Source organism: Astatotilapia calliptera, chromosome 19, assembly GCF_964374335.1.
Source record: "Astatotilapia calliptera chromosome 19, fAstCal68.1, whole genome shotgun sequence".
NCBI classification, from domain to species: domain Eukaryota; kingdom Metazoa; phylum Chordata; class Actinopteri; order Cichliformes; family Cichlidae; genus Astatotilapia; species Astatotilapia calliptera.
The window spans coordinates 2,779,571-2,793,832 of NC_137440.1; the positions used below are offsets into that span (position 1 = coordinate 2,779,571).

The window sequence follows — 14,262 nt, forward strand, 5'->3', positions numbered from 1 at the left end:
AGTGTCTGTAGCTTTTGTTTCTCCGTCTTAGCTGGCTGTAGATGTCTACTCAAATATTTGCTGCTTATTTTTTGTTGTGTTTTTTGTTTCTTAATGCTCTAAATGCTTTCAGTGTCTTATATTAGATTTAGTCTCTCTAAACTACGAAAGACCGTCCCCGCTGCATAAATTTTGAGAAAAGGATGGCAAACAGTTAGGTTTGGCTCACTCTGACAGATCTGTTTCCTAAATGTTGCTTTTTAATATATATCAAAACAACCAAGAAATCAGGTTTTGTGTTTAAAGTAGGCACTGAGGTTTGACATGAAAGTTTCTGTCCACTGGTACCACTGACGAGTTACGACAGCATGAAACCTGGATTTCTTTGTCTTTCAGGTTGTTGAACAGTTCCAAAGAGCAGAGAGAGTCTGACTTTGCCAAGACGTCTGGCTCTATGCATGCACTTGGAGGAAAGTCGGAGGCAATGATAGGGAGGGAGGAGGCATTAATGACTGGCCAGGAAGGGTGGAACCAGGGCCAACGAGGTTACCACATATTGGCTGAACCAGATGTTGAAAATCCTATTTCATCAAGTAAAGTCAAGGGAAGTGCACTGACCTTCAAAACAGATGAAGTAGATTTCTCTGGCCATGAGCAGGGAGTCTCCAATGACAAGCCAATAGGAGGTAACAGCAGTGTCTTGGCAGAAGACGGAGAGGAAGCCGTATTATTTACACAGGCCAGCTATCCTCAGCCGCCAATGATTAGCTCTGGAGATGACAGCACAGAAGCAGGGGGATGCCTCATCTCAGGAGGAGGAGTGGGAGAGATCAGAAGACCCTCAGCCAAGAAAGCATCAGCAACACCAGTTCAATACTCAATGGTACTGTTGTGCAGGATTTTGTTATTTTCTACCATAAGTTACTGTTATGTTTTGTATGCTACTATAGTGCCCAAGTATCAGTGCACTATATCAGTTATGGAGCACTAGATGCTCCATAACTGGCCCTGCGGCAGACTGGCAAACTGTCCAGGGGTGTACCCTGCCTCTCAGCCTAAGAAAGCTAGGATAGGCTCCAGCCCTCCACAACTCTGACAAGGATAAGCAGAGGATGGATGGATGGATGTTCCATAACTAAATAACCAAAACCGTCAATGCAAACTGATCTAATACAAACAATAAACACACAACATCATTGACTTTTATAAACCAATTCCAAAAAGGGTTTATGTGTGAAACACATTATTCAGTCCTCCCACAATTGAAGCCACTAACTGGTTGTTTTGGGTTTGCCTCTATCATGGGAAAGAAAATGCTTCTCTGAACCACCAGTACAATCACTGATACACCAAAAAATTTGGGCTGCTTTGTAAAATGTAAATAAAAACAGAAGTCAGTGATTTGCAGACCTCAGAAACCCATAGAAGACATATCAAACATCTGAAATGAGAAAGTGTACTAATTTTAAGAAAAGAACATTTTGAATTTGTTGCCCACAACACATCTCAAAGAAGTTGTGTGGTGTTCCTTTTTCTTTTACCAATAGTCCATATGCAACTGTTGAACTTGTGGGAGAGGAAAATTATCCCATTCTTGTCTCATAGAGGATTTTAGCTGCTCAGCAGTCCAGGGTCTTCCTCCTCCTCATATTTTATATTTCATTGTGCGCCAAATGTTTTATGTTGATATAAGGTCATAGGTGCAGCTGCTAAAAATCTCAGGCAAGTTTGAATCTCATTGTCCTCAACCTTGAGGTCAGACGTCATGTTTTCTGAAGACCTTGTGAATTTAATAACTAATACCATAGGTTCAATTCAATTCAATTCAATTTTATTTATATAGCGCCAAATCACAACAAAAGTCGCCTCAAGGCGCTTCATAGATACAGAGAAAAACCCAACAATCATATGACCCCCTATGAGCAAGCACTTTGGCGACAGTGGGAAGGAAAAACTCCCTTTTAACAGGAAGAAACCTCCGGCAGAACCAGGCTCAGGGAGGGGCGGCCATCTGCTGCGACCGGTTGGGGTGAGAGAAGGAAGACAGGATAAAGACATGCTGTGGAAGAGAGACAGAGGTTAATAACAGATATGATTCAATGCAGAGAGGTCTATTAATACATAGTGAGTGAGAAAGGTGACTGGAAAGGAAAAACTCAATGCATCATGGGAATCCCCCGGCAGCCTACATCTATTGCAGCATAACAAAGGGAGGATTCAGGGTCACCTGGTCCAGCCCTAACTATATGCTTTAGAAAAAAGGAAAGTTTTAAGCCTAATCTTAAAAGTAGAGATAGTGTCTGTCTCCCGAATCCAAACTGGAAGCTGGTTCCACAGAAGAGGGGCCTGAAAACTGAAGGCTCTCCCTCCCATTCTACTTTTAAATACTCTAGGAACAACAAGTAGGCCTGCAGAGCGAGAGCGGAGCGCTCTAATAGGGTGATATGGTACTACAAGGTCATTAAGATAAGATGGGGCCTGATTATTTAAGACCTTGTATGTGAGGAGCAGGATTTTGAATTCAATTCTGGATTTAACAGGAAGCCAATGAAGGGAAGCCAAAACAGGAGAAATATGCTCTCTCTTTCTAGTCCCTGTCAGGACTCTTGCTGCAGCATTTTGGATTAGCTGAAGGCTTTTCAGTGAGTTTTTTGGACATCCTGATAATAATGAATTACAGTAGTCCAGCCTGGAAGTAATAAATGCATGAACTAGTTTTTCAGCGTCACTCTGAGACAGGATATTTCTAATTTTAGAGATGTTGCGCAAATGGAAGAAAGCAGTCTTACATATTTGTTTAATATGTGCGTTGAAGGACATGTCCTGGTCAAAAATGACTCCAAGGTTCCTCACCGCGTTACTGGAGGCCAAGGTAATGCCATCCAGAGTAAGAATCTGATTAGATACCATATTTCTAAGATTTTCAGGGCCGAGTACAATAACCTCAGTTTTATCTGAATTAAGAAGCAGAAAGTTAGCGGCCATCCAGGTCTTTATGTCTTTAAGACATTCCTGCAGTTTAACTAATTGGTGTGTGTTATCTGGCTTCATGGACAGATAGAGCTGGGTGTCATCTGCATAGCAGTGAAAATGTATGCTATGTCTTCTAATGATACTGCCTAAGGGAAGCATGTATAATGTAAACAGAATTGGTCCTAGCACTGAACCCTGTGGAACTCCATAATTAACCTCAGTGTGTGAAGAGGACTCTCCATTTACATGCACAAACTGGAGTCTATTAGATAGATATGATACAAACCACTGCAGCGCAGTACTTGTAATACCTACAGCATGTTCTAATCGCTCTAATAGGATATTATGATCAACAGTATCGAACGCTGCACTGAGGTCTAGCAGGACAAGCACAGAGATGAGTCCACTGTCAGAGGCCATAAGAAGATCATTTGTAACCTTCACTAAAGCTGTTTCTGTGCTGTGATGAGCTCTGAAACCTGACTGAAACTCTTCAAATAAACCATTCCTCTGCAGATGATCTGTTAGCTGTTTGACAACTACTCTTTCAAGGATTTTTGATATGAAAGGAAGGTTGGAGATTGGCCTATAATTAGCTAAGACTGCTGGGTCTAGAGATGGCTTAGGTGTGTCGACTACGATGCTGAGGGGTAGCGCTGGCGGTTGCCGGTATTTTTTGAGTTTCATGTTGCTGCCCTCACATTCAAAATATGCTAATATTTTTAATAAACATTTGACATGTCTTCTATGTTCTAAGGTGAATAAAATATAGGTTTCTGAGATCTACAAATCAATGAATTGTTTCAATTTTTTTACATTTACTCTAAGGCCCAATATGCTTGGCAACAAAGACGCAACTTATACACTTTAAAATACTTTGGTAACATACTTTCATACTCTGGAACACTAAAACTGAGAGACTTTTTGGCAATCTGAAAATGCATTTTCTACATATAAAATAAGTTCAAGTTTGTGTGTTAATATAAAATAGATTTTTAAAATTTTATTAAATCACTAATCTGGGTTTTAAATGGTTTTCATTTTTCACTTGGTGTTTTAACTAAGGTGTTTTAGTGTGCATGTAAATGTTTCATTACTTGTTTGGGGTTTTCCAGGGGAGCCAAGGACACCATGAATCCAGGAGGAAGGAGTTTGATTCTTGGCTGTTCAAACAGAATGAACTCCTCTCTGAGATTCTCAGCTCCAAAGGAGCAGCACACAGCGCCAAAGATGTCAGACTCAAGCAGGATACACTCAAGGTGAGCTTGTGAATGTGCAAACAGTCAGGACGTTTTTGTTGCAGAAAGATGCCAGGACAGGTGGTGGTCACCGGTTAGGCTGGATTTAGCTCAGGCTACCCAAATTGAGGTCTTGCCCAATCAGAAGTTAAGGGAAATATTTTATGTGTGTTCAGCACTTTAAAAACATGTTCAAGCGTAAAATAAAATTGTCTATACTCTGTCATCATGGAAACCTCTTAAATAGGAGGGAGAAACTACGCTCTACACAGCCTCGTGTTAAATGAAGCACTGAAGCAAAAAACTGATGAATTAATCGATGAATCCTTGTATTGTGATATTTTTGTTTAAGAAAAAAAAGATTTCTCTCATATCCATCTGAGATTTGCCCTAATTTGCATAATGTATGCCTGGCTGCAATTGTTTATTGTTATGGTGGGACTGTGAAGACACACACTGCAGTTATAGGTCTAAAATGCTAACATACATGTGTTTACACCTTTTACAACGTAGCCAATGAATCACAGACTATAATTTTACTGGTATGATGTTGGAAAAGGTAGCACAGACTGTTTGAGCTTCAGAACAAAATCTCTCTGATGCAGCACATCTAGCTAGACGGAGGATTTTGTCAACAAGAGAGAATGAAGCTGTTGGAAGGAGAACAGCAGGGCTTCATATCTAAATAATCTAGTATAATAAACTCTCTGCAGACTGTAGATGTGTTGGTATCAGAAAACACATCTACAGTGGATTTTTCTGAATAACCAGTTCATTATTTATTGATTTTTTTATTGTGACTATATTTTTGATACTTTGATTATTTGTTTTGAGAGCCGGTATCTCTGAAACTGTGCTGTAACACAGTGTTATTACACACACTGTTGCAAATGTTGTTGTCACAGACCAACTCGCAGTAGATCATAGTGTTCATATTTTTCAGATGTCACATTTCTATTCAGATTTGTGGTGCTGTGTCCACATTCTTCACATGCTTCATTCAGTCAATATTGATTTTGCTGAAATTACCGTCATGTCTCCTGGTGATTGTCACAGCTGTATCACAGTAATGAGGCCCATTCAGAAACTTGCAAAAACTAGCAATCTAGTAATAAAAATTGGTCAGTGCAGAATGTTAACTTTTAGTGAAATGTTTTGCATTTTGAAAACATTCGGTCTGGATATTTGAATTTCTGGATGTTGTTTGTGTCAGTGCAGTCGGCAACAGCAGTAAATAAACCTCTTAAGATGTGCGTAACCTACTACACACGTCTGTTGTAAGAAGGCTTTCACAGGCGGAAGGGGTGAAAAGCTGGATAAGCATTTACTGTCCACCGCACAAACTATTCAGTGACAATCACGGTAAAGTTAACAATGAAGAAATAAGAGACATAGCTGAAAAATTTTAAATAAAGGTTAAAACAACTGCAGGTTAGTTCATGCAGCAGCGTCCTGCAGTTAAGTACACAAGAAAATCCTCTCTGAAATGTTACTGAAGATAAAGAGCGTGACTGGAAAACTGTGCAAACAGAGAAGCTCAGTCCAGAGTACATGTCTACAGTCCCAACATCCAAATCTGCCTTCAGTCCTCAGTGACAGACCTCCAGCTTTAAAAACTGATGTGAGTACATGGATAGCCCAACACACTGCAACTTCAGAATCAGAATCAGACTTTATTAATCCCAGAGGGAAACTGAGTTGTCATAGCAACAAACGTCAAGCACTCATATAAAACGAAACGTAGAACCAGATATTGATAAGTATTAAGAAGACTATTGAGATAGAGGAGTAAATTTAAATATACTTATAAGTATAAAAGGACAAGTATGTGTGCAAATATATGTTGCGGTCTACAAAAGCGACAGGGTGCATTGAGGTGTGATTCATTCTGTTCCACATGTGTGGATCTGACCCAAGTGGATGAATTCAGCAGTCCGATAGCAGCGGGAAGGAATGACCTCCTGTAGCTTTCCTCAGGCAGCCAGGTTAAAGGAACCTGTTGCTGAAACTGCTCTTCACATTGTCCAGTGTGTTATTATAATTTAATATTTCTTGCGCACCAGCGGGACTAACTCTGTACCTCGGCTCTGTACGCTGTCTCATCTCCATCAGCGATGACCCACCCATCGTTGGTGTACAGTCATAGGTGTACAGTAGGAGGCAGAGAATACAGCCCTGCAGGGATCCGGTACCTTGTGACAGTGCAGGGAAAGGCAGGGGCCAAGTCTGATTGATTGAGGCTGATTGGTTATTATGGTAAATAATGTTGTCATTACAAAAACAAGTTTGTTTTCTAATGACTGCACATTATGCAGACTGAAACTGATATTAAAGGAGAGGGATGTGCTACATTAGGCTGACAATGAATATCGCTTAGAACTACATCATTAAATCTGAGGGTGTTAAAGCCTGTTATTTATTGCTGGTATATTAGCTATCAGTCAGTTATTACTAGAGCCGGTTGTTAAGGGCGTCATATTTCACTTATTAAGGTTCCAGTTGTTTCTCTTGAGAAGGTCTCATGGGTACAACACCGTACCCATGTGTAGCTCAGATGTTTTCCAGCCAGTGTTTGAAAATGCAAAGAAGAGCCTTTCACATCAATGTTATTGTTTGTGTCAACACTCTTTTATGTCTGCATAGACATATCATAGTGTGTAAGGCTGTAATAAGGAACCTGATATGTAAATACACGAGTAGATTAGACCATGTAGAAAACAGTATAAGCCATGTCACAGGAAAAAAATGGAGTAACCATACTAGTTTCCTGCATCAGGGTGAATACCAGTCCTCCCACATTCTTTATCCATGCAAGAGTCAGAATCTTTACAGCATGTTTTCAAAGTACTGCACTCTCTGATACTGTGGGAAAGAATTCCACATGTCAGCAACAGTTTTGCCTGAAGACCCACATTTACCATAACAATGAAGCTCTAACAGAACCTCTGGTTCACCTTGAGCCAGACCTCGTGGTTTTTTTCATCTGCTGAGTGGCTATGGTTTTAGAACTTTGTATAATCTTGCATAACAATTGTTCACGTGTCAAAGTGATTATTTTGCATAGTGATTGTAGTCAGATTTTTTTAATGATCAGCCTGCAGAGCAAGTTAAAAGACACTGTTATACTGACCTCTTGTGGTTAAAATTTGAGTTTTGTTGTTCTAAATCTTGCATTTCGCCTCAGAAGTAGCAATCCAAACACCAGGAAAAGCCTGTACTGTTTATTTTATTAAAACTAGTTCTGTGAGTCAAATCTGTGTCCTGTTGCAGTCTCTGAGAGCTGACCTGTCCTGGGGTCAGAAGCAGTTTCAGCTGTTGATCCAGGATAGCCAGAGCAGTGAGGCTGGTACTGGACCAAAAGAAGAGGCCGGCCTGGAGGACCTCCGCTACCGCTGGATGCTTTACAAGTCTAAGCTCAAGGATGTCGGAGATGTGAGGAACAGGATCAGTTCCAAGGTGAGAGGACCGCTGACTTCTGAACATTATAGAGACAAAACTAGCAGGAAACTATTTTTCTTGGCTTCTGCTGTAAGAATGAAAAAGTCTAATTGATGTGTATTGATGAGGCTTCACCTAGGTGGCTGTAGCTCAGGCGGTAGAGCAGGTCGCCTATTAATCAGAAGGTTAGTGGTACAATCCCCTGTCTGCTCTAGTCTGCATGCCAAATATGCTGATGCATCCATCAGCATAAGAATGATTTGCAAGCGCCATACCATGGCAAGCCAGAAAGAGCAAAGAGGACCAGTAATGTGTTGTGAGAGCACTTGGGGCAAACTTATTACTCAGGTCTGCAAACCGAATCACACTCGACATATCTAGTTAACAAATTAGAAACATTTGCATGTTTGTGTTTTCCCTGTGATGGAATCTATGTGGATCTTATGGTGTTAACTATGCATCCATCCATCTTGTAAATAAAAACAAAGTATATTTCATATAACAGGAGAAAGGTGAGGTAAAAAGTAACAGACTGGTTTCTGCATACATACAGCAGGTATCCGGGGCCCAAATGTAGTTGTTTGATTTTAAACAATCTGTTATTGCTGTTCTTTGCTAGTCTCACATTTATTGCTGTCTTTATGATGGTTTCTTAACTTATGTGACATACAAGAGATTTGTCCCCTTACTTTTTCACTGGACTGTGTAATGATGTTAAAGTTACGCATTTTAACAACGTTCTCTAGGTATTGAGACACGGCTGTTTATATAAAAACATTTATATAAATAAAAACATATAATCCTAAAGGACACAGCGCACAGTCTGGTAAAACACTGTAAAATAACGGGCAGGTTTTTTTTCTCTGCAGAGAGTCTCAGCCACTCAGGAGGATGCAGCCATTGCAGCACCAGCTCGAAAGGTAAGAGCAGAGTTCAGATATGTTCAAATGACAACTACAAGCATCCTCGGTCAAAAAATATTTCTTTCACTTTAGTTACAGAGTTGGTTGAAGTCTTGGAAGATTAAAATATCACAGTCTGTGGGCTACCTACTCCAGCTTGTACATGTAAATTGTTCTAAATAGATTTAACAACTGATTAAAACGAAAAATGTGATTATGAAGATTTGTTACTAAATCAAGAAAACAACATTTTTGTGCTGAAATCAAGTAACTGTTAAGGCTGGGGTATAAAAAACAGTTCAGGTGAGCGCATCATGTGATATATTACTTGGTCACAAAAAGTTAACTTTGTTGATTTTGAATTTTGTTTGTTTTTGTTTGTTTTTCTAACATAAATCATTTCAAAAAATGTTGTGAATATATGAAATATTTCAGGGATGTTTTTATTTTTGGCTTAGAGGTCATAGAAATCAGAAATGCCATTGTTAGAATATACTGTATTGAGAGTACTGTGCAAAGCTTTTGAGTAACCCGCTTTTGTTTATATTTTGCAAGGATATTCACTAAAATATACATGAAAAAACAGCATATGTGGCAATATAAATGACCACCTTTATTCATCAACAAAGCCTGGACTCTCTTGGACAGCTACAATTTAAAAGAAAATTAAAGAAAAATTATTTAATCGTGCACAAACTTCCTGCAAAGGTGGAGATTTTCTCTGAGACTGGTAGAACTTTCATTTAGGCTGTTTTGTTTTCTGGTTTGTTACTTGTTTAGGTTTCTTTCTGAATTATGATAATGGCCTATATTCTTTTCCGTTTAGTTGCAACTTAATATTTTTATTTGTTATAATTATTTAAAATCGTATATTGTGCAAAAGTCCATCCATCCATCTATCCTTCTCCTTCTGCCTATCTGGGGCTGGGTCGTGGGAGCAGCACCCTGAGCAGAGAAGCCCAGGCCAGCGTGAGATATAATCTGTCCAGTGTGTCCCGGGTCTGCCCGGGGCCTCCTCCCAGTGGGACATGCCCAGAACGCCTCACCAGGAGGCATCCTTGTCAGATGCCCGAACCATCTCTATTGTGATCTACCTCTCAATCTCCTGCTGCCTCACTTGTAAACAAAAACGGGGTATACTTTGGGCAGCAACTCGTCTCTGACCCTTTTCTGGCTGAGGATCATGGCCTCAGACTTGCTGATTCACATTTCTGCCGCTTCACACTCAACGGGGAACCACTCCAGTGCGAGCTGGAGGTCACGACCCGATGAAGCCGACAGAACCACATCATCTGTGGAAAGCAGAGATGAAATTCTTAGACAATCCAAGATCATCCAGTTCTCATGACCATTGATTAATGATCATTGATTAGTGGTCAGTGGCCACTGATCAATAGAATAGACTAGAATAGAATAGCCCTTTATTGTCATTGTACATGTATAACGAAATTGTGGGTGCCCCAAACCAGCTCTGTTGGAATAAAATAAATAGTAGACAGCTGGAATAAATAGCAAATAGTAGAAATATATACAATCGAGAGGGAAATATACAAAAGAGAGAGAGAAGCACACATTAGAGAAAAGTTGCAAAGTGCTTGGAAGTAGTGCAAAGAACAGACTTAGTCCATGTGTGAGCGGCCAGAGTGATGGGGGTTACTCTTAACCATGGCTCAGATTTGTGAGGTGAATAGGCGGGGGTGGGAAGTCAGGGGATAGTGTTTAGTAACAGCCAAATAGCCCAGGGGAAGAAGCCGTTTGTGAGTCTGGAGGTGTGGGACTTGATTGACATGAGGTGCCAACCAGAGGGCAGCGGGTCAAACAGGTGGTGGGCAGGATGCAAGATGTCAACTTTAGCCCTGGTTTTCCTGAGACAGGAGAATCATACAATGGCCTCCAGGGGTCAGCAGAGGGCAGTCTATGATTTTTTTTGGGGGGGGGGGGGGGCACTGTTAATTACCCTCTACACAGCCTTTGTGTTGTTAGTTATGGCCTCTGCATACCAAACACCCAGAAATTAGGAGAAAACGCTCTCTACTGAGGATCGATAGAAGGCCAGCAGCAGCTTCTGGTCTAGGTTATTGTTCATCGTGACATGGAGGAAGTGCAGCTGCTGCTGGGCCTTTTTTACCAGGGCATTGTTGTTGTGGGTCCAGGTGAGATTGGTGGAGTTGTGGGTGCCCAGAAACCTGATGGTGGAGACAAATTCCACTCGTTTTCCATTTATAATGAGAGTGGAGTGGACCTGTTTTTACCTCCTGAAGTCCATTGTGAGTTCTTTTGTGTTGAGGACATTCAGCTTCAGGTTATTTTCTGAGCACCAGCAGGACAAGGTCTCTTCATCTGCTCCGTACCCTCTCTCATCTCCATGAGAGATGAGCCCAACCACAGTGGTCACCGGCATATTTGTTGATATGACATTGGTTGGGTGGGTTGGTGTACAGTCATATGTGTACAGGGCATACAGTAGGAGTCTGAGAACGCAGCCCCGAGCATGAGTCAGGGAGAAGTAGAACAGCCTGGTGAGGACCCCTGCCGGTTGGTCCGTGCAGGCTTTAACCACAGCTCCTGGGATGCTGTCAGGGCCAGCAGCTCTCCTGGGGTTCACTGCTCTCAGTCACCTCCTGACCTCATGCTTCTGGAGGGAGAAGGGGGAGGTGGGGGGCAAGGGGAGTGGGGGTTGGGTGGTCTCAAATCAAGCAAAGAAGCTGTTGAGCTCCTGTGCAAGTTTGAGGCCCCTGTCGGGGGTTGGAGGGGGTCTGCTCTTTAGAGTTGGTGAGGGCTTGGCATTCAGGCCAAAGAGTTCAATGTTTGTTTCATCAGACCAGAGAATTTTGTTTCTCGTGCTTTGAGAGTCCTTCTGACAAATAGGCTGTCATATGTCTTTTACTGGGGAGTGGCTTAGCACTGGCAACAATACAGTCCTGGTTGGTGGAGTGCTACAACATTGTAAAGAAGAGTGGACCAAAGAAACGTCCAAATATCTTTTTTAACAGTAATAGCCACATATTGGAAAAGCCTTTCAGACAGCTGCAGTGCTATTACATTTACTCAGTTGCAGTTATTGTCCTGAAGGAGCTGCTGTTATTTGAGGGTTGGTTTTTTTCCAGAAAGTTGAAAAAATGGTAACTAGTGACCATAATCTATACACTATTTTTCCATTGACAAATATTTCATTGAGTAAAAACCATAAAATGTGAATCTAAACACAACACAATGATGCCCGACACAAAACCATTGTGGCTCATTAGGCATTGTGCATATTCTCATAATCATCATCATTATCAAAGACTTCATTCCAGTTCATTAATGCGTTTTCTATCAATTTGTCCCTCAGCCATCTGTATGTATTGTTATTAGTAAAGTGCACAGAGATCTGACGTGAGGAAGTACAACAATGGTGTATTTTGGGAAGTTTTATTTGTACTACACACCAATACAAAGCATCTTAAATATTTTTCTGCCTTTTTCCTGGTATTACACTGTGTAGACCTCAGTTTTGTTGTTTTCACATTGCCACCAGTGAGGCTGGTGATACAGTGTTCAGAAGGTGAAAGATGGATGTAGGCGGTAAACATGATTCACAGAATAACAAGTCTGAGAAAAAAGAGGCAGAGGCCTGAGCTGAGTCATTTTGCTCTGGTATGTGTTGTTTCTGACTGTGTGACTGAGCTGTCTTCTGCTTTCTGCTTGCAATGGTGCAGATTTCCTTGTTGAACAGGTTTTCTCTTTTTAAGAGCTGATGAATGATCACAGAACTATATCATTGTTGTCATTCACGTTATAGATGCTAATAAAAACACTGTAGAGATGAATAAAACATGGTTTTGATTGCTGTGATATCGACTTTTTTTTTTATATTGTTTTTGTTTATTTTTAACCAGGCATGATGACTGATGGTGCAGTGTTGTTATCAAGTATTGCTAGCAGCCTTGGGTAGCTTGGTTAGCAAGCAGTATTCATGAACTGCAAATGTGCTGCCTAACAAAGTTAAAAAGAAGAAATATTAGAATTTCACCAAAATTTACGGGTAGACTTGGACATGCTATTGCTCCATTACAGAGGCACCAGCAATGCAATTGCATGGGACATTGCTATTAGCAACTAGCTACAACTGCTTTTTTCAGTCAAAGTAACCCAACTTTAAGCTCTGAGAGTTCCAAATGGATTAATTAAGAATAGGCCAGAAGCATTATTTATGCTGGGCAGCAAGCACACTTTTTAGTGCTGTATAGTTGGTCATTTTAACATGTGTCAATGGGGATTCATTTGTTTGATTAACTATGTGTTCCAGTAACCCTGTATTACTTCTTCATCAGCAGAAACCTGGACTGCTGCAGCGGGTTTGTCGGTTGGCTCTTCCTCTGTGGCTCCTCTTCCTCGCTCTGCTGCTCCTGGCCTTCTTGCTGCCCCTCATGGATGAAGGCAATAGCTGCTCTCTCTCTAACAACTTTGCCCGATCCTTCAACATCATGCTCCGCTACGAAGGACCTCCACCCACATAGGAGATTTCCTGACAACAGAAAACTCTATGATGGGCTGTGGATTATGTAGGAAATGTTGACTTGATTACCTAAGACCCGGCATTCCCCTGTGATTGAAGATCATATGTAACTGTACTAGAACCACAGAGCTGGTCTACCCAAACTTCAGATCAGTCTAAAGTCTGCAGTGCATATCTCTCTGTGACAGATCTAGTCTAAAAGAATAGTGCAACCTAGAGCATCGTGTGTATGCAAACAACATTTTGCATTCTGCACTGCATGGTTAAATGTCTTCTAAGGTTTTTTCACTATATGAAACCATGATCTCTTAACCATGTGTAAAACTGCCCATCACCATTAGAAGTATTAATTGGCACATCAGTCATTCTTAATCTTATCATTTACAGATGTGAAGTGTCAATGAAGACAGGAGAAAGCTTAACATCTATAAAATACAAGTCCTGACATGCTTTTGAGTTTGAGCTTGGGACTTTTAGATTCGTTCGATTCTTTTATTTATTTTTTTTCATTTAGTATCATTTTTACCAGACTCACATAAATCTAATTTTCTTACTTTGAAAATTTGAGGAGACGTGGATCAGTGCTTGTTTGATTGGAGACTGATTATCAGCTGACTGGAATTGTTTTAGTTTGACCATTTAAATCCACCAAAGAGAGATTTAGAAATTACAACATGATAAGCCAAAGTCACAGTTCATACATAGAATTGTTGAACAAGAAGGCTGAAACCAAAGACTATAGCAGCAATGCTAGACACGGTACTTTGGCATTTATACATTTTAAATGACAAATATCTTACCATATTTCCTCAAATAAACCCTTGTCGCAATTTAAAAGCTTTATTTCTGATGGTTGCCAACGTCAACAGGAATATTAAAAGCTCAAAGTAGAGCCTTTATAGTTAACAAAAAAAAAGCCCTGTAAACAAATTCGAGGTTTGTCCACTGAAGCTCCAGGACTTTTATCGTCACTTAGAACATTTTTATTATATTTGCAGACAGTCTGGGTTTTTTTTTTCCGTTTCAATATGCTTACTGTTTGCTTGTGTTTTGAAGTTGTGACATCATCAGTGCAGCTGACTACAGTTCCTGTGTTGATCATCATGCTGATGCTCTGCTCATCTACGTAAAGAGTAAAGGAGAAGCTCCTGGTGACTCTCTGATACCTGTCATGGCCACTTTTCACAGTAATGCATTCCCTTAATTTGTCATAAAAGCAGAATAGCTAAAT

General features: G+C 40.6%; 1 protein-coding gene across 2 annotated transcripts in view; it reads left to right on the forward strand.

Moving 5' to 3' along the window:
- syne3 (spectrin repeat containing, nuclear envelope family member 3) overlaps positions 1 to 13,823 on the forward strand; it is a 54,634-nt gene extending 40,811 nt beyond the window's left edge. Inside the window, exons 14-18 of one of the 2 annotated variants that reach the window (XM_026151942.2) lie at positions 376 to 862; positions 4,068 to 4,211; positions 7,461 to 7,646; positions 8,498 to 8,548; positions 12,847 to 13,823. In XM_026151942.2, the coding sequence (XP_026007727.2) occupies positions 376 to 862; positions 4,068 to 4,211; positions 7,461 to 7,646; positions 8,498 to 8,548; positions 12,847 to 13,032 (1,054 nt within the window). In that variant the 3' untranslated portion in view covers positions 13,033 to 13,823. The remainder of the gene's footprint in view (positions 1 to 375; positions 863 to 4,067; positions 4,212 to 7,460; positions 7,647 to 8,497; positions 8,549 to 12,846) is intronic. The other variant, XM_026151943.2, reaches the window with a different exon arrangement.
- Positions 13,824 to 14,262: the final 439 nt, after the last annotated feature.